The sequence below is a fragment of the Fukomys damarensis genome, unplaced genomic scaffold (genome assembly GCF_012274545.1).
Source record: "Fukomys damarensis isolate Sample0158 unplaced genomic scaffold, DMR_v1.0_HiC HiC_scaffold_13, whole genome shotgun sequence".
Classification (NCBI taxonomy): domain Eukaryota; kingdom Metazoa; phylum Chordata; class Mammalia; order Rodentia; family Bathyergidae; genus Fukomys; species Fukomys damarensis.
The window spans coordinates 11,463,013-11,483,692 of record NW_022900925.1 but is presented as its reverse complement, the minus strand read 5'-3'; the positions used below and the strand labels follow the sequence as shown (position 1 = coordinate 11,483,692).

The 20,680-nt window shown below is 44.4% G+C and overlaps 2 protein-coding genes across 2 annotated transcripts in view; both read left to right on the top strand.

The window, feature by feature from the left end:
* Positions 1-10,672, top strand: part of LOC104849418 (NACHT, LRR and PYD domains-containing protein 1-like) — a 45,533-nt gene extending 34,861 nt beyond the window's left edge. The window contains 5 exon segments of the mRNA XM_010605847.1: positions 3,332-3,594; positions 4,104-4,229; positions 7,908-8,049; positions 9,922-9,966; positions 10,359-10,672. Coding sequence (XP_010604149.1) covers positions 3,332-3,594; positions 4,104-4,229; positions 7,908-8,049; positions 9,922-9,966; positions 10,359-10,672 — 890 coding nt within the window.
* Positions 10,673-17,089: 6,417 nt separating this feature from the next.
* LOC104849406 (NACHT, LRR and PYD domains-containing protein 1) overlaps positions 17,090-20,680 on the top strand; it is a 43,597-nt gene continuing 40,006 nt past the window's right edge. Inside the window, exons 1-3 of the mRNA XM_010605833.2 lie at positions 17,090-17,281; positions 17,807-17,993; positions 18,874-19,047. Of these exons, the coding sequence (XP_010604135.1) occupies positions 17,255-17,281; positions 17,807-17,993; positions 18,874-19,047 (388 nt within the window). The 5' untranslated portion in view covers positions 17,090-17,254. The remainder of the gene's footprint in view (positions 17,282-17,806; positions 17,994-18,873; positions 19,048-20,680) is intronic.

Sequence of the window (20,680 nt, the reverse complement as noted above, 5' to 3'; positions counted from 1 at the left end):
GTACAGAGCCTTGCTGTTTCCAGGATCCCTTTAGAGCATCCTTCTTTTTATCCTTAATCAAAGTACTTGGCTTCTTTTTTATCTTTTCAGCAACAACCACTCCTTGACCAAAACTTCACAGGCCCTGATTTCCTGTAGCTTCCTTTTGGATAATCCTCAAAACTTTTAAGATCAACCAGTTGTGTCATTTGCTCTGATTCTTAATGAAGAACTGGCTGACAGACCCCAGTAGTACCCATTCCATAGCCTCAACACTGGGTTGCCTTGAAATTACCTTTGCACCATTAATTTGTTTACAACCCTTAATCTCAGTCTTCTGCAAAGTCTAAGGACATAAGCAAAACATGAAAAAATTTTCTGACAGTGAAACATACTTAGCCTGGAGAACAGCTACCAGTGGATCCCTTGTTCCCAATTGAAGACTGTGGGGTCTGGAATTTCCCATCTGCTTTTTTAATTAGCATACTGATCATCTGAACTCTGATCAGAATCTCCCATCAAGCTTAACCACAGTATTCTAGCACTCTCTGCCATCTTCAAACCTTTCCAAACTCCTCCCAAGAACCAATTCTAAAGGCTTCTAAACCACATGGTTAGATAATCATAACAATAACCTCACCTCCTAATAAAACAAACTGTTTTATTAATTTTCTTCCCACTGGAACAAAATAAATGACACCTAGCACTGAGAGAAAGAGAGGTTTATGTAGACTCGTGTTTTAGAAACTTCCGTCCTTCCATGATTGGCAGAATGATGGAAGAGTTTGGGCAGAGGAATGCTGCTAATGTCATGGCAGGCACGAAACAAGAGAGTCAAGGAAGGAGCCAGGAAGAGAGATAAGGCTTGCCAGATCATATCCACAGCTACTTCCTTTTCCAACCAGACTCCGACTCCTAATAGCAGGTCAGTATAATGCCCCACAATCCAGTCACCTTTCCAACCTGAGAGGCTGTGGGGGACCATTTTGGGTCTAAAATACAACTGTAACCAAATCCTCTTAGATAGCCCAGGACCTTCCAAGTCTTAGGATCGATAGTCTTGCATCTTGGGCAAACTGGGGGATGTGGTCACCCTAGCAAGAAAGTAACTTAGAAAGGCACAGCACCTTTCAGAATTCACTCAAAGTCAGCATTACACAGAAAATCTGTAAGAGCCACACACCTTATTGGAGTGTTAGGATCTGACACTAGGGCTGTGGGTGGCTGCATGTCTGGAGAAAGCACTTCCCTCCCAGTGTTTCAGGTCCCACCACCTGGTCCAACGAGGACCTTCCAGTATTGTGGAGATCAACATGAGTCCACTTACCTGGTGTCACTGGTGACAGTGCCAAAAGGCACCACATCTTAGAGAAGCAATTTGGAAGGTGGGGGAAGCTCATATATTTTCACATTGTTTTCCCATTCTCTGGTACTTATTGGTCCCAGGGTGATAATCCTAGATAAACAGAAAAGTTCTCTGCAGAAGCGTGTGCATGGCAGTAGCATAATCATGGTGAAAAGTTGGAAGCAAACACCAGTAAAACAGAGGCAGATGGCGAATAATGCTGCAAGTGTGGTGCACCCACTACTAGAAATCACATGCTGCAGTTGTGGGAATAACCAGACAGAAGGTGGCCATGATTCAAATGAACATAAAAAGACAGAAGACAGAGCTGTCTGAACTAGGGTGGAAATGTGCAGATATGTTGCTGCACACAATTACAGAAAGAGAAAAGGGAATGGTATGTATAATAGTTGTGTATTTTGATTATTGACACTCATGGGTGAAATCTTCCTCGTTTTTTCAGATGGTATACAAAACTTTGATACAATTTTCCCCAAAAATGCAGTTTCTAGGTGAGAACACTTAAGTAACGGTCTTCATGGTCCCTGTTAAAATTAACAACATTCAGTGTTCAGATTGATGCCTAAGCCACTGAATAGCCTTCTCTGCCAGATGGGTCTCGCTGCCCAGAAATCACCTGCATCGCAGTGGTTTCCCACCAATACATGGAGCCTGGAGTCCTGGGCTCTTGGTCAGCATTCTTTCCACTACTAACAAGCATTCATTCCTTAAACCCACTTCAATGGCTTCAGTGTCCTCCACCTGGAGCACTAATCACAGACTGCTACAAAGAACCTAATTCTGGCTCACATAGACAGAAAAGGAAAGTACTGAGAGATTTTCGAGTAGTCAGAGAAATAACAAAAGGACATGCAACAAGTTGAGGAGGAAAAAGGCAGTGAACCAATAATGCTGAGACCAAGGACACAGCTGGGTCAAACCAGAAACAGAAAGCGAGATCTATGCTGCAGATGAAACCAATGTGAGACTCTCCTTCCAAGGAAAATATTAGATTCTGAAGTGCATTGGTATTGCCAAGATTATGTATGTCTCTTCATCTGAGTAGCTAACTTCTAAGATCAAGGCTAAGATTAGTAGCACCCACTTAGTCAAATCTTGATCCCACACATGTGTTATGGCTACCAGGAAGTACAACCTTCCTGAGAGGGAGGCTCAGCTTGCCTCCGCCAAGATCCCGCAACGGTATAGGAAGGGCTTTTCTCCAAAATGAAGAATTTGAATGCTGACAAACATTTGACCCATGTAAGCTTCCCTTCTGCATTCCACTGCTTGTTCTTCCTACTTTTTTCCCTAGAGGTTTATAGTACAAAATGCCTCCATCATTCAAAATACCTTCAGTGAGAGAATGCACAGCCGCACATGCAGCCATAGGTTCAGTATATTTCCCAACTCTAAGATCAGGGCTGGGTTTAGGTCTGAGTTGGACTCAAGGATTAGGATTCCCCCAGTGCCCTTACCATAGAGAGAGCAATGCTCACAGCTTCCGAAGGGTCCCCAACCAAGGACGTGTATGTCCATATTCCCCATGCTAAACGTCTTAACCCATTTGGCTTGCTGCAATAAAATGCTATACAATGAGTAGCCTATAAATAGCCAATTTATTTCTCACTATTCTGGTGAATGGAAAGTCCAAGATCAAAGTGACAGTACATTCAGTATCTGGCAAGTGCACACTTCCTCACATATGGCACCTTCTAGCTGTGCCCTCCCAAAGAAGAAGGACTTTTAGGTCTCTTTCATAAATGAATTAATCTCATTCGTAATCTTTCTACCTCCATGATTTATCACCTCCCAAAAAGCTCCACCACATAATACCATTACCCGGGGTGGGAAGATTTCAACATAGAGATTTTGGGAGGACTCAAGCATTCAGACCATCACACTGGGTTCCCACAGGGAGGTCTCTCAGCCTAAGCCCTGAGATCCTACTGCTCCTGACGCAGTGAAGCCACTGAATCCATACCTCTCAAACCTGCTGTCTGACAGGAGAACACGTGGACATCTCCCAGTTCCAAGTGGCCCACTTTAAAGAGGAGGGGATGCTCCTGGAGAAGCCAGCCAGAGTGGAGCCGCATTACACCGTCCTGGAAAACCCCAACTTCTCCCCCATGGGAGTTCTCCTGAGAATGATCCCTGCTGCCCGGCGCTTCATCCCCATCATGTCTACCACGCTGCTCTACCATCACCTCCATGCCGAGGAAGTCACCTTCCACCTCTACCTGATCCCCAGTGACTGCACCATTCGGAAGGTAGCCCTCAAAACCAGCAAATCTCACGGTACCCATGAAATGCAGCCATCAAACTACCTCAAAAGGTACTTAACTAGAAATGAGGCTAAGCCTCTTTCAGCAGAAACCTCAACATTGGTGAAAAGTCATGCCCTGTGATCACCCGCAACTGGCCCTGTGACAACCCCAGTCTCACTCATCTTCATTCACTGGGGCATCACTGGTCACTAGACAATAATTTTCAGCTTGTTTCAGAGGTTAAAAGGATGATAAGACTGCATGCTCCAAGCTGCAGTTTATCCCCATTGTTTTTTCTTCTCTTGCAGTGACCCTATTCCCACCCTCAACATAGCAGGGAAAAGTGTGGAGCTATTTGGGTAGCAGATCATGAGGGGAGAGAGGTATTGAGGTAAAGAAGCTCTCATTCACCCACACAGACATAAGGGCACACAGACACATCATCCAACCTTATTCAGACCTGATTCCAAAGGTCAAAATCTCCCATAATCACTCTTCTCTATTTCCCTGAGGCCATAGATGATGAAGAAAAGAAATTCCAGTTTGTACGAATACACAAGCCACCACCAATGGACCCCCTTTATGTGGGATCCCGCTACATTGTGTCGGGTTCAGGGATGCTGGAGATCATGCCCAAGGTAAACAGCAACATGTCTACCCCATGTCCAGGTCGGAAGGCATGCTCGGGAAAAATGTGGGGGCAGCCCTCAGCAGACTCCTAGAGACTGGGAGAACTGGGCAGCGGTATAAAGCAAATGGGATTAAGGGTGTGATCAGGAATGCTTCAAAGGTTTAAACAAAGTATTTTATGGAGAGTGAAGCTCATATTCACAATGAGGAGGACTTCAGGGATCAGACTGGAAGAGTGGGAAGTGTTTATCTATAGGGTGTCAATACAGGTATATTGCTATCAAATTGCACCAGCAACAACCTGTAGTCCAACATGTTGCATTTATGACACATATTATGGCAAATCCTACACAATGGGTAATCTTGGGTAGCCTATATAAAAGTGTTAGAAAGAACCCACTGTAGGGTTTGGGCCTTATTTGGGTAATTTCAGGGAAAATCTAAGGAAACATATTTGCTTTAGATTGGGTATTATCACAACACAGGGATAGCCAGGCATTGCAGCAAATATCTGAAATCCCAGCACTCAGGAGGTTGAGGAAGAAGGATCAAGAGGAGTTCAAGATCAGACTGAGCTCCAGAGTGAGTTCAAGGGTAGCCTGAACTACATGGCAAGACCCTATCTCAAAGAGACAGAGAGAAAGACAACAGAAGCAATTCTATGATTGTTTGGAAACTAAGAAAATCTAATCTCTAGGGAAAGCAGACTAAAACAAGCATAGAGCTGTAATTTCTAAGATTCAACAGTCATTTACTGAGAGTGTGGGGGTGGGGAGTACCTGACATTTCGAAACTGTCTGAAGTAGATGTTCTATGTATGTCCCATAAGGGACATGGCTTAGCTGCAAATTCAGATCAGTTTGTAGTGACGGTGATATCTAGCTGTGACCTCCAGATCAGTTTCTGGACGAAATCATATATTTTTTGTTCTTTTTCAGTATCTCCCACTTTTGATAGACTCAAACAGGTTTAGCCACTGGACATTAATCCACAATGTCTGTATGTTATCATTACCCATATTTACTGCTTTGGGTTGGAGAAGCACACACTGAATGGTAGTGTGTATTTGAACTGGGGTTAAACAAGTGTGAGATGAACACTGAGTCATCTGGCTTGGTGGCTTGTGCGGTATCATTTAAGACTCAGGACAGGATACTTCAGACAACAATAGCATGGCCAATTGCTGCAACTAAAAGGACTATTAGTCTTTGTTAAAGGTCTCAAAACAGAGGGTCAGACTAGGAAATGCAGAATTCAGCTGGGATTTTTTTTAAAAAAACTGCTACCTCTTCCTCTTTCTGGTCACAAATTGCCACATTTCCATCAACTAATAATTACAAGAAAAAATATTTCCTGTATTCCCCTATCACAAAAATTAGATTTTTAAATGCAAGGAAGTTGGAGAATGATAGATTCAACAGTCAGCCTCAGAACAGTAGTTACAGTCTAGGGAAACTGTCCAAGGGAGTTTTATTTTTCCTCAAGTAATAGAAGAAAGCCATAGGGGGTCAAAACCCAGAAAGTGAAGAAAAGAGACATCATATTTGTGCTTTAGAGAATATCAGAGCTGAAAGACAAAAAGTAATAGTAAATTAAGAATATGTTAAGGCTGATGAAGAATCAGAAAAGTGACTTGTTGTGATATCTCAGGCAGATGCTGCCTACCTCTAAAGTATTCCTCATGATCTTGACTCCAGATGGATCATGTGTAGACTAGTTAACAGGAAGTGAGGTTGATTTCTTCCATTGGGAAATATGGATTCGTGAATGAATAATTTGGTGTTTTTCTGCCACATCAATTGCTCAGAAGGTTGAGAGAGACAGAGAGGCATGATTGGCTTATTCAACAGTGAGAACCATGGCCTGTCATATAAAGTTACAAGATCCCAATGATGAATGTAACTGTACTGTATACCTAAAATGTACCAATAAACTCAATGAGAATATATACCCAATGCTGGGTATGTGCTTCATCAGAGGTAGCTCCATGGACCTCACAGACAAATCCCTCCCTGTGGGAATCTTACTTCCTGGAAGATGAGGTTTAGGTAAATATTGAAAGAATTAGTGAGCAATTATGCTGACACCAAGGGCTGTGAAGCAAATAGAACATCATGAAAGTGTCTTAGGTTTTTTTAGACTGCATCATCAAACAAGATATCTCTGACAAGATGCCACCTGAATTGAGCTCTCAGAGACAAGACTGCTTCTGGCATGTATGGATCTATATAGTACACTGTTGCAGACAGAAGGATGTGTGTAGAGTCACCAAGGTGAGCACAGACTTGACACCACCAAATGACAGAAAGGAGACCAGTGTGGCAGAGTCCAGTGCCTGCATCAAAAGATGCCATCAGAGCAGAATCAGTCTCCCGGGACCCACACTCTAGCTGGCCCTGATGTGCAGTTGGGAATTTTTCCGAGGCCCAATGGAAGCCATTGGAGGATCTTAAATGTACTGATTCAAGACCTGACTTATTTTCATAATGATGCTCCTAGCTGTGGAACCTGAATAAATGAGAAACAGTCAAGAATGGAAGCAGAGAAATGAATCAGAAGACCACAGATCAAAGTTTGTGGTGGCTTGACTGGGACAGTAGCAATGGCAAAGGAGCAAAACGGATGGATCCACAACAACTGAAAGAAGACAACTACCAAAACCAAAAGTAGTATTGCTAGTCTGCATAACATGTCTCAAAATCTGTTTTGAGGTAGAGACACCAGCATTTGGTCAATTGGCTGTGTATGGGGAGAGAATGTAGGACTTGACATGATGATAGCTAAATTTGGAATCTGAGGGCTCCAAAGGTAGTAGTGTTACTAAGATTGAAGATAATGGAGCGGATCATGTTCTGAGAGGAGCTTCTCTTGGATTTTATTTGGGAAAGGACATGACTATAAATTTTCTGTTAATTAGAAGTGGGTTAAGGTTAGAAACCACAAGCTTTAAGCTTAAAAAAAAAGAGGACTTAAAATGGATACATATTGAAGATATACTCCTAAGTGAAATAAATAAGTCACACATGTGTAAATACCGAATAGTTTCCCTGGTGTAAATAATCTGCAACAATGCATAAGATTCTAATAAGATTCCTGACATTTAGAAATGGGAAGAAAGGAGCTAAAGGTGTAGGGAAGGTGGGATGGGTAGGGGAAGAGTAAAAAGGGAAAAGAAAAAAATGTGAGAGAATGAAAAGATGAAAATAAAGTGTTTGTAGATGGGGAGGGGAGGAGGGGGTGAAGGGAGGGCAGAGGTAAGGGGAAAAAATGAGAATCAAGACTTGTCATGTAGAGGTACAAGATCCCAACAATGAATGTAACTGTACTGTATCCCTAAAATGTACCAATAAACTCAATTAAAGCTGAAAAAAAAAAGAGGGCTTGAATGCAAGGTAGGGAGTGGAATACAAAAAATACAGCTAAAGATGGAAAGAAAAGGAGTTGGTTTAGAATGTGTGAGCACTACTTTAAGTATGAGCCCTGGCACATCTATGGGTTATTAACTGCATCTGCACATTTTTTTACTTTGCATTTTTGATTTGAAATGGGTGACTGAAGAGGTTCATTGCCAAAATGAGGTTAGGCAGGGCCAAGAAGATGTTGGGGGTGGGTGGGGAGCAGTTGCATCAGGAAGGTCTCATGTGAGTATAAACGGCATCTTCTCAAGTGTCATTTTTTCTCTTCAGGAACTGGAGCTGTGCTATCGAAGCCCCAGACAACCCCAGCTCTTCTGTGAGATCTATGTTGGCTGTTTGGGGTCAGGGATCCAGCTGGAAATGAGATACAAGAAAGACGAGACCGTTGTATGGGAGGCCTTGTTGAAACCAGGTAAAGCTGGACAACTCCGAAAACCTCAAAACGTGAAGAATGAAAATGAATGTGTATGTCTGTGCCAGTGTAATGTCAAGAAATAGCCTAGACAATGTATGTGGCTTTTTCAAGTTGCATAACAGCTGCTATGATCAGAATTTAAACTCAAATTAGACTCTAGGACCCAGTTCCTCTCCCAGTTACCATGGTAGCATCTCAACACTACCCTTCAGTTAAGAAATTTTGATACACATAAGACCTCTGCCACAGTGTCTCATGATTGTTTGGGTGTGAAATAAAGGAGAAATCCTTAGGGGCTCAATAGTTAATGGATTGGGCCAGTTTTGCCAAGATCAGATACTCAAACTTGCATCAGTCATTATTTGCAAGGTAGATAAGAGTATAATAAATAATAAACTTTCAGGACTGGAAAAACTTTAGTCTTTCTGAGTCTAACACAGAAGCAGCGCAAGCCAAAATCCCCTAGTCAGTCCTTCTAGGGTCAACCAGCAGTGTCAGTTGTCAGACTGTAGCAATTTCAGCCACTGAGCTCCTACAAATGCACTTTACCATGTGGGGAAAGGACAACTGACCCTCCTCAACCTTGGCTTGGGAAAACTATACCAGGTTTAATAATTAGCCCAGCATCAGACCTCAGCTTAAATCTCACACCAGCACTAACTCACTGGCTGTTCTAGGAAAACTACTTTTCTTATTTAAGCCTGAGGTTCCTCATCTGAAAGACAAGAATTATAATGAGAGTTGCTGAAAAGATTGAAAAAATGATATCGAGAAATGCCTCGTGCAATGATTCTTAAGAAATAGTAGCAATGTTATTTTCTTTCCTCACCTTAAGGAATCTTGCAGGTCTTGTCCTTCTAAATTCCATTTCTTAAAGTCCACTAAAATCTGTCTCTTGCCCATGGGAAAGCCTGAGGATACTGGAACACTTGGATCATGGCTTTCTTGATGTCTCCCCTGCTCCAAATTAAATATCACCCATTTTTTTCCTTCCTTCTTGCATTTTTTTTTAACTCCTGGACACATAGTCACTTTCCTCAGTAGATATTTCAGTTTAAGCCTGAAGCACTATTGACTCCAAGTCTGTCCAGGAAAATGGTGGATGATGATCACCTGCTCACTTCATCCAAGTGTACCCAGTGCTGGCGGTGAGACCACATTACTACTGTTAGGTCACAGTGAACTTACAGTGTGCTCACACTCTCAGTCCTTGTTTGCATGAGCTGCTGTGAACCTTCCTCTCCTATGCAAATAATTGTCTAAGCCCCTTCGTTTCTTCTTCTTCTTATTATTATTGTTGTTGTTGTTGTTGTTGTTGTTGTTGTTGTTATTGCTGGCTTCACTGATCTTCTTGTTAAAATTTACTCGACATTCCCACATTTTAAGACTTGCTTGATTTTGATTCTGACACCCAAATCCAAAATACACATATTTAGTCTGTGTGCATAGGAGAAAAAAAACAAGGACAAGGAAGTCACTTCTGCTCAGAATGAGATGTGGAGTAGTTTCAGACATTTCACAGGACATTTGGTTCATTCTCAACTAGGATTCAGTCTCAACTAAGCGAGGGGGAAAAAAAGTGAGTCTCAGAAGTTGTGTGAGAAATTACTATGGCTTATTAGCATGCTTGCCCTCCCCTTATAAGTTTATGATCATAAGGCTCTGTGCCTCACTTTCCCCGTATACATAGGGAAATCATTTGTCTAGATAAATTCTAAGTGGCCTTCTAGTCCTAGCTCCAGAGTCTGTCGGAATTTGTAGCTCGCTCTCAGATCCGAGAAAATGAGAAGCGGGTGGGAGTTTCAGGGTGTGTCAGACAGGCTCATAACTAGCACTCTTTCTGAAGTGTCTTCATCTCTCTTCCTCCAGGAGACCTCAGACCTGCAGAATCTGCATTCCCTCCACCTGCCATAGGTCAGTAATAGTTGTCAGAGACCACAGGAGACAGTGGCATCCCTGGGGCATTCTGTCTGGTCCTGCAGGGAAGGGAATAGACAGGAGGGACTTTCCTTGCAAACCTCACCAGAGATTGGGCTGAAGGATTGCATGCCAGTGGCAGAGTTCCTCCCCACATCCATTACCCCTGTCAACGGGAGCCCTACCACATCATACCACATCATATATGTGTCAGGGCTGCGTCATGGACAGGCATGCTGCCATGAGTAAGGCACTCGTGCTTTTCGGTGACTAAATACCTTTCCAGAGGAAGCACAAAGTCAAAGACCCAGATGAGGTAAGCGAAAAGATAGAGATGTAGGGGCTCAGAGGTGGGGCTCATGGTGGAAGCCTTTCTTTGCTTGTTCCAGCCTCAGCTTCACCTCCAAATGCCCCAGGCTTGCTGCACTTCGTGGACCGGCATCGGGAGCAACTGGTGACCCGAGTGACTTCGGTGGACACTGTCTTAGACAAGCTGCTGAGTAGACAGGTGCTGAGTGAAGAACAGTATGCAAGTGTGCGGGCTGAGGCCACCAACCCAAGCCAGATGCGCAAGCTGTTCGGCTTCAGCCCATCCTGGGACTCAACCTGCAAAGACAAACTTTACCAAGCCCTGAGGGAGATCCATCCTCATCTGATCATGGATCTCTGGGAGGGGTCAAGCAGACAGTCAGAGGGACTCTGACAGCTCAGAAACTGAGGTTGACTATGTGCCTCTGAGTCTGGTTCTACATGACTTTTCTCTGGGTGTCTTTCTTCACCTACAAAAGCTGCCATCTGAATTTCCCACTATCTTTAAAGTTAGAAAAGATGCCCGTGTTGGACCCTACATGTCCATGCCCGGGGTTGCCTCACAGGCAGCCAAACTGCCTCCCCTGGCTTTCATAGGCCAGGTGTCAGGATGTGATAACAGCAATTCTGTGTGCAAGGACATTTGCTGAAAGCAATGAATGGGTTCTCAAGTGGCAATAATCTTTGAAAGTTGTTTAGGTCATCCCCCACCTCTGTTCCTCCCACACACTCACTCTGTTTTTGATATGTGGCCCATCCATCACTTTATCTATAGTCATTCTCTTCCTTTACTGCCAGTTTCAACCTGAGCTACTTTACTGCTAAATCAAGTCTCCCAGATATCAGCCTCCAGGCTCTTTCCTATGTGGCTATAGGTTTGCTACCACAGTCCTCAAGGACAGCCCTACCGTGACCCCCAGCCATGACCTCCAGAGTTATCATTCTGCTCAGCACGCTAGCTCTACGCTTACATCTAAGGAGTTCTGCAGCCGGGGGGAGGGGGGGTCCCACACCAGCCCAGACACCTGTGGTTCATCATGACACCTGGACAAACACCACCCACTGTGCCCTGCACTCAGTTCGAGCCTGTTGTGTGTTGGTGTCCTCCCTCATCCCACGCTAACTCTGAGGCTCAACTGGCTCCTCCTGAGGGCAATGTATCATCAACGGGCACCACTCTAGCCTGGGCCAAAACGGCCAACCTCTACAGGGTCCTGGGACCTGGCTCCTTCTAGGGAGAAAGCAGAGCCCACCACTGACGTGTAGAGCATGCAAAATAGAGAAAGGACACTGAGATTCCTATGACCCATGAGGACCAGTGATGGTCTATACTTCCTAGGCTCCCTGAGCCCACTGCTTTAGGTCACTCATCAAAGTGGCCTGGCAGGGAGAGGTTAACCCAAGGTCCCAAAACAGCCCTTCCTCAAAGGATGGCTGGAGGGGTACAGCCCCACCACAAATATGCTCTTCCTGGGGGAGCAACACTAATGGTGCAGGGAAGTGGCCTCAAATGCCAAAACCTTTCAGGAGACAAAATAGCGGCACCGAGTGACATGGATCCTTGCTTCCCTTATAATAGAAATTAAAACTGAGGCACGTATTTGCAAGTAAACAGGCTTTAGTTGTAAAGTAACAGAAAGGGTGTAGGAAAATTTGGGTTATAGGCAGGGAAAGGTAAGGGCCTTAGTGAGGTTTCTGACAAATCCTGACTGCAAAGAGTCAAACCCTTGCTAGAGCAATTCAGAAAAGCAAGGAGAACTGATACACAGAGCAGCAATTTGCTGCTCTTCTCTTCCAATTAAATTCAAAATTCATTGTGGGGAGAGGGGATTACAGTACAGAAAGCTCACTTGAAATATAAAACACATACTGAGACTTGGACACTCACACACCACTCTATTCTCTCTCCATATTCTCTCACCGTATTTATACACTAACATGTATATGTATCCTGGGCCTTGAATGTGAGGCTCTGCTCTAATTCTCACAGATATTACATCGACAAAAACAGAGACCAAAGGAAGGTTATCCAAAAATGTGCATTTAAGCAGTAGAAAGGGACAGTAGCTGAATCAGGGGGTCTCAGAGCCTTAAATAGCCAATCAGCTTATAGCAACTCTCCAGGGGGAGGATTCCTTTCTTTTCATATCATAAAAGAGGCTAAGACCAAAGAACCTGAGCACAGGCTCCGGGCTCCTTACCTTACTGCTATAAGGTAGCTATCTATCTTCTTATTTCTCTCCTCTTTCCAATAAAGTGATTTTGTTTCTCCTAAACTGATATCTCTAATGCCTTATTTACATAAGTTCATAAACCCTAGGTAAAATCTACCCTCACCAGAAGTGACAAAAGGAAGGAGGAGGAGGGAGGGGAAGGGGAAAAGGATGAATAAAGGAATTAAAATGTGTTATGTACATGTATAGACTTCCCACAAGGAGTGTAAATATTATGTACTATACACATGAGCTAATGAACTAAACTAAAATAAGAATGGCAAGGCACTTTAGCTTGGGGATCTGAGAAAGACCAAGCTGTCCCCTTAACCAAGGAGAGTAAGAGAAAATAAGAAAGAGTTCCAGCTTAAGCAACTTAAGCGGACACACTCTGATGAAGAGGTTCAGGGCTGGGGTTTTAGCTCAGTGGTTCTGCTGCCTGCTTCTCAAGCACAAGAACCCGAGTTCAATCCCAGGTACCAAAAAATAGGCTCAGACCGGCCCATTTAACAAAAGATAAAGGACCCATCTTACGGGGTGCTGTGGCGGGCTAACATCTGGTTAATCATTATCTCAGTCCTAGCTTCATAGCTCTGGAGCCATAAGGATATAAGGATAGCTTGAGGGACAATTTGGTTCCCTTGGGAAGATTATTCTTTCTAGGGAGGGTGATCTCATGTGTGATCTGTGCAACTCTACTTTTCTTGGAACCCACGTGATTACAGGTGTAAGAAAATGGCGGGGTGGTGAGCAGGGATTTAGCTCAGTGGTTCTGCTTCCTCACTCCTAAGTACAAGGTCGTGAGTTTGATCCTCAGGGCAAAGAAAAAAAAGAAAAAGATAATGGCAGGAGTCTCCTAGACATTGCTGTGAAGCAGAGTGGGAGAACCATGCCCGTCTACCCCTGCAAATCTTTAAACTAATTTGCATACTCTCATCTTGATGACCTCACTCCTAAAGAGGGATGAGGTAGACTAGAGGCCTCCACAGAGATACATACAGGTGAAATGGAGCTGTGGATGCTGCAGACTGCAGTGGCTCATGAGTTTTCGAGGTCCAACATCCCCCAGAATAGGGTGAGTGGCTGGTCGCCATTTTGCAAAGGTAACAGCTGAACTCAGAACTCAGAGTCCCTGTGAGTTGGCTCCACCTAGTGGTTCCTAGTGTGACTCACTAAGGGGGTTAGGTCTGAAGATAACCAGACCAAAATGAAAGATTGCTGGGATCCCTCAGGTAACTATATCAAAGGTACATGTGCTTCCCTCACTCTCTGATTCATTTGGGGACATGCTCCACTTTGGAAGCCTACCGTATTCATGGGTGCAGAAGGTGAGGTAGGACAGAGGCAATAAGACAGCTACGAAGGAGACAAAGAAACTGCAACAAAAAGTTAATACATTCAAGAGGCTCTAGCATAAGTTACCCAAGGTAATCCATATCAGCATTGCTTTGGTTAAATTGGTTAGGGTAAACTGAGGTTTGACCAAGACCATTGAGTCAGGCGAAGTTAAAGCAACAAGCAGAGTTTATTTCAACCTAAAGATCATTGGCCCTGAGGGCAGGACAAGAGGAGACTTTTATATGGTGGTTTGGGGAGGGAAGGGGAGATTGTCACGGGAGAGTGGAAATTTTTGAGACTTGAGGAGGGGGAAGTTGAGATTTGGAGAGGGGGAGGTCTGTTGGGTGCAGGATGTCTCTTGTGGTTGCTGAGCATCCGGGCCTGCAGACAAGGCTGGTTGTGGTAGGCATATGTTCCTCTGGAACCTGTGTTTTGACTTCCTATGTTGTACATTACTTGTAGGATTGAAGAGCTCGGGGCACTGTTGCTGGGAGAGGTTTTCTTCTGTTTTGCCTGGAAGTGAGGGCCTGAAAAAATTTAGGTGACTTCCCTTCTAGACCCAGCACACCGAAAATTCCTCAGTAATATTGAAAGTCCCAAAATTGGCTTAACTGAGAAAGAGCCAGGAACCTGATCCTAAGACAAAGGGACATGTTGAGAGAATCCAAATATTTAAATTACCTATGGGGGGGCTGGGCCCATACTTGAAGAAAGGGTTATCCTTTCAGGGGTGGTGACACCTTTCCCAGAGTTTGCACCTCTTCAAGAGAAGCATCAGTGTTCCCTGTTCCCAGAATGATACAATGCATATCATTTCCCTTGAGTGTGTACTAAAATGTCTAATAAACCCCTCCTGTGCCTCTCACTGACACGTCTCTGCCTTGGGAGTCAGGGAAACCGTAAGCCCATTCTTTGTTTAGGGTGGGTCAGGTTCCTTGTCTCAGCTTCAGTAACCTCTTCCAACTCTATCTTGGTTTCAGGGGACCCTGGAAAGATGGGATATCTACAAGCCCACATGCAATGTAGCTCTTAGAGGATAGAAGGGGCTCAAGGGTGCATTTTTTTTTTTTATAAGCCTCAGGACTGAATACGGCCCTGCAACAGAAAACATACCATTTACCAGTCTGACCTGTGGGAAAATTCGAAAAAAACACAGTCCACAAAGCACCAACATGTTTCAGGGTGGTAAGAACAGGGAGTAATTACATCTGACTTGGAAAGAAGTTTCTCCAATCCATGTGATTCAGCTAGGGGAAATTTTCTGAACATTTTCTTTTTTTACTTTCTTTTTCCTTGCTTTTATATAATATTTGCTTATTTTTAATGCTTTTATTCAATTTTTATCTTACTCTTTTCTTCTCCTCTTCATTTTTACTTTGCTTATTTTTTCTTTCCCATGCCCCTTTTCCTTTATAAAATTATTTTATTAATTTTTAACTTCATTAACTTTGACCTCTTTATTTTATATTACTTTAATGCTTTCATTTCTATTGTTAAGGGTGGTATACTTGTTGGTTTTAATTGGGTTTCATTGCATTTCTATATCTGATTTGATTGTGTGTTGGTGTTGTTACTGAAGTTTGTTTTCTCCTCTGTGAGCATTCCTGGAGATTGAGCTCTCATGAGAAGCTGCTCATTAAGAAGATCCTGGACTGGGGATTTAGCTCAGTGGTTCCGCTGCCTGCCTTGCAAGCACAAGGACCCGAGTTCGATCCCCGGTACCAAAAAAAAAAGAAAAAAAAAAGAAGATCCTCACCAAAAAATGCATGAATCTCATTATGGAAACACAAGCAATATAAAAAGAAAAGTCAACAAGACTCCTCAAAACATTCATAATTCTTCAGTAATTGAAGTGGTTGCAATGCTGGGCAGAAATTCAAAGGTTGAATTTACAAATGATCAAGGGCTTCAAAGAGGACACAAATAAACAGATGAATTAATTGAAGAAGACAGTACAGGATCTGAAAAGGAAATTAATAAAGAGAGAATATGAGAAAGAACTTCTTGGAAATTAAAGGCCAAGTAGGAAAATTTAAAATTCAGTTAAAAGACTTAAAGACTAGATTAAGTGGAGAAAGAACATCAGGGCTTGGAGACAAGGATAATGAATATCACATCAGACAATAACGAAATAATAAGAAATTCTGGGCCAGCCATGGTGGTATATGCCTGTAATGAGGCTCAAACAGGAGGATCACTACAAGTCCAAGGCCAGTCTGAACCACATAGTGAGTTCAAGGCCAGCCTGAACTGCATAGAGAGCCCCTGTCTCAAAAAAACCAAAAATAAAAAAGAATAAGAAATTCTGAACAGAATGTAAAAAAAAAAAAAAAACCCTATAGGACACAATTATGAGACTGAATTTATGAATATTGTGTTAAAAGACAGTGTCAGTAGGAATTTCTAGATTGGGCTAAGGTTTGAAAAAAAGACAGAATTCAAAGAGTGTGGTGTTTGAGGCCTGAGATCTAATGTAACAAACCAGTGAATAGGAGAGGCCAGAGGGGAAGGGAAAGGAGGTGGTGCCACCCAGAGCTCAGATCTGGGGTGTCTCAAGGACATTTGCTAAATGGAATCCTCTTGGCAAATCTATCATGTACCCTGCAATTCCTGAGCAGACTGAATCACACATCGAGTAAGCAAGATACAGGCTGAAGTCAATCAAGCCTGGACACTTGCAGCCCACAGTAAATCAAGACACGTACAGAAGCTTCAGAAATTATTTCACAAGAACTGGGCAATGTTACTCTTCGAGCTAGAGTCCCTCAAGTTCCTCTAATTTGAAAAAAGAAGAAAAACAGCTCTTCGTGGTGCCTCAATGTGAGCCTTTGTGGTGATGAGCCAGGGTCTGTTCTGCTTTAAGAGGCCATGTTCACTAGCAGATTGCCAGACCATCCACACAGACCCCGGATCTGGGACACATACATCAGCGGCCCTCATACTGTGGTGGGATGAGCAATAAGGCTCAGGAAATCTCACAAATCATCGAGGCTGGAAACTTACTCCCTGGCCTGATTCTAATATTACCTGCTAAGAAGACATAGGGGTCTCGCCCATTTTGACAGCCAGGGACTGGTTCCCTAGACCTTGCCTGGATGGTTTGCACCCTGGCTCTGCAGTTAGGCTTGGGGAGATGGAGGACGGAGTAGTGTGTGTGCCTGTGTGCTGTGTGTGTCTGCTCCTGCTGCTGCACAGACCTATCCTGGCCCTTCCTCTTCTCTAGCCACAACCCCTTTGAGTCTCTTCTGGGTGGCTGTCCTTCTTGCTGTGACCAGCTCAGACTGTTCTCCCTGCTTGCTTCACAGAGCCAGAAAATTTCTCAAGAGCCCTGCAAGTGGGCAGCCCTGAGCTCAGAACTCAGCTCTGAGCCCATCCCCTGTGTGCTGCAGCCCAAGGGTTGATCCCAGAAGTCCAGGTCCCAGAACATGGAAGAATCTGAGGAACACAGAACAGTGAGTGTCACTCACACCCCATCTCCTCATCCTCCCATCCCTCCATACCTCCCCATCCCTACACCTTCCCGTTCCCATTTCCCATGGGCCTCCTTCTAGCCCTGAGCTCTGCTCCCACCACCAACATAATCTGGCTCCTTCTAGCATGTACCAGTCCCCTCAGGGCTCCTCCATCCTCTGGCTTTTTCTATCATTTTTTCTCTCCCTTACTGCTCCCAATACTAACTACTGGCAGAGAATCTGGGATTTACAAAACTGGGTTCTGAATGCTGAGGGAGTTTACTGGGCCAAGAGAAATGATCCTACTGAGAGTTGCACTGGGAGAGAATAAGGGCCAAGGCAAATGGAGATCCCTGTACCCTGCCTGCATGATACCTTTCGCCTCCCACCTACTCACCCACCACCCCCATGGACATCCCCAAATCTCCCCTGCCTGGAAGAGGGGTGGCCAGCAAAGTCCAGCCGCAGCTGGCCTATTACTTGGAACTACTCTAGAAAGAGGAGCTGAAAGAATTCCATCTTCAGCTAGGCAACACAGCACCTCTTGGGAGCTCTTCTGAGATTGTACCAGCTATTTCAAAGAAAGCAAGCAGCAAAGCCTTAGTGGCTGAACATGGGGAGCTGCGGGCCTGCAATCTGGACCTCCACTCCTGGGAGCAGAAGGACTTCAGTCTGTTTGTGCAAGACAAGAAACCACCATTCTGGATGGAAGGTGAGCACACAAAGGCCCCATACATCCCCACAGGGACCCCACTGCCACAAATGAACCCTCCCACCAGGCCTTTCTCAGTGGTAACTTAGGACTGCTGATTCATGCACTAGACTAGGCTGGAGCTTTGCAGATTGCCGTGGGACCTTTGCTGGAACCCGAAGCCCACACCCTCTTCTATTCCCGTGCATTTCCAGGGTCCCACGTGGTCTTCACAGTGCCTGGGAGGAAGCTCATCCAAGGCTGGAGATGAGAGAGGGTGCTCTGATGGATGGGTGTGTGTTTCAAGCGCAGCTCCCAAGAGGAGCAGTGGCTCCACACCGTAGTTAATGAGCACAGATGTGGGAGCTGGGCAGAAGCAGATGCCAGTCCTCCCTCACCCTGAGCAAGTCACTTCACTGCTCTGTGCCTCTGTTTCTCCATCTGTGAAGTGGGAGAGTAAAATCCTAACTCCTTGAGCTGTGCAAAGGTTAAAAGTGGCTGCTCATGTTAAGCATTTAGCAGTCCAATAAATAGTAAATGCCCAATAAATATGAGCTTTTGCTATTGCTGCTACTGATATTATTACTATTCACAGCCCTGGTAGGAAGTGGTTTACAGCCTCATATGGGAGAGTTGAGGCTCAGAAAGTTCTGGTAATTTACTCAGAGAAATAGTGCAGAACCCAGATATTTATACAAATTTCCTGAATCCCAGATCAAGATATTTTGCCCAGTGGCATCTGTGAGAGCATCATTTTCCAAATGCACTTGTGGAGGAGACTGTGGAGTGAGTTCATGCCCTCCTGATCTCTCTCAGCCTAGACAGGGGATTTTCTTAATATGAAGAACCCCATCCTCAGGCCCCTAGCTCCTGACCCTTCCCCTCTGTCTCCTTTCTATAGGCCACGGCTTCTCATACCTCGGCTCTCCAAGTACACCCAACATGGCGTCCCCCAGCTGGCCAACCCCCACAGCAGTGCTGGGGTTATTGGCTCATGAGTCCTTGGAGAACCCTCTGGACTCAGGCAGAAGAATTTTGACAGGGCTGTCTGACATCTCTGAGCATCGCGTGAGAGGTGAGGCTTGCTGACTGGGGCCCAGATCCCTGGGTGGGGCTGTGAGTCAGCCAGTGGGTCCCCAAAGGAAAATACCTGCTTCAGCCCTGGCTTGGAGGAATGCAGAGGAAAGATGGAAAAGAAAAGACGGGATATGAGAGGCACAGGGCTAGAAGTGATTTTTCAGGGAACTTCCAATGCCAAAACTGCTTCCTTTCCCATTTCACATAAGGGACATTGAGTAACATGTGGGTCTGGCAGTAAGTGTTATCCAACTGGGTCCGTGTGTGATACGGTCCTTATCCAGGCAGAGCACACTTATAATTCCGGTGGATGATGAAGATCAGACTGGTCCAGGAGTTCCAAGAAGGACTCAGTTCTCCAAATGGATGCCAAGGAGAGACTGGGCTCATTCCTCAGCCCCAGCCACTTCTCTTTCCTGACTTTTCATCTCTGTCATCTCAGTCACCTGGGCTACAAACCTCAGCTGTGCCCTTGCCTCCTCCTCCTCTCATTGTGCTTCAAAGTGACCACCTCTTCCCAGCACGAAAGTATGAGGGAGAGCAGGTCATTTACAGGCAGAGCCAGGGCTAGAATCTAAAACACTCCCTGACTGGGGAAGTCATTTCCTCCTCCACCCTGCTGATACTTTGTGAAAGCATCACTCCTCCCTCCCTTCCTCTTTCACTTCCTTCTGAGCCTGCACTCACCCTTCTTGTCCCCACACCCTGGCAATGCTGGTTATAGGCTCAAATTCCACTGCTCTCAAGTTTCACCCTAACTTAACTTCACTTCTTGCTTTGTGATATGGAACTTGTATCTTCAACCCCTTTCTTTCCCTTTAATGTTTCTCTCCTGAGCCTCCATAAAACTTAGTTTCTACTTCGTAGGCCATGTCTCACTCCAAGGGCAGAATTTGCACCTCTTTCAATTTCACAGAGAAAAAAAAATCATTCACAGATGGGTGTGGAGGCACACCTAAAAACACAGGTACCTGAGAGGCTGAGGCAGGAGGATCACAAGTTCAAGGCCCCCCTGAGAAATTTAATGAGATCCTATCTCAGAATTTTAAAATAAAATACAATTTTAAAAGCTGAAGATGTAACTCAGTGATGAAACATTGGCCAATCATGTGTGAGTTCAGTCTGCAGTACCACACACAGAAAAAAAAATCCACTTGTACAAAAGTCTGAGTGAAGGCTCTGCTGAAGATATTGTTAGAAGGTTAAACTGCTGATGGGTTGGGAATTTAGCTCAGTGGTTCCACCGCCTGCCTCACACGTTCAAGGACCTGAGTTCAACCCCTGGTACCAAAAAAAAAAAAAAAAAAAAAAACTACTGACACCTCTCCACCAATGTTGCACTTACACCCTGACTAGAATTCTTCTCCCTCTTGCCCTTCTTTCTGCAAAAAACACTTCACCTTCTCTTCCCTTCTCTACTACATAGAGCAGTTCCTCTCTGCACTCAACCGTGTTGGCCTGAGTTTCAGTACTGTCTGGCAGTATGACCCATCCTTCTAAGAATGTCACATGAAACTATTTCTTATCACTTAAAGTAGGGACAACAACCACATATGCGATTTATCAAAATCTTTCTATCTAATGTACACTGTGCTCTCACAAAGAAGTTCAGACCATCTACTACAAAAACA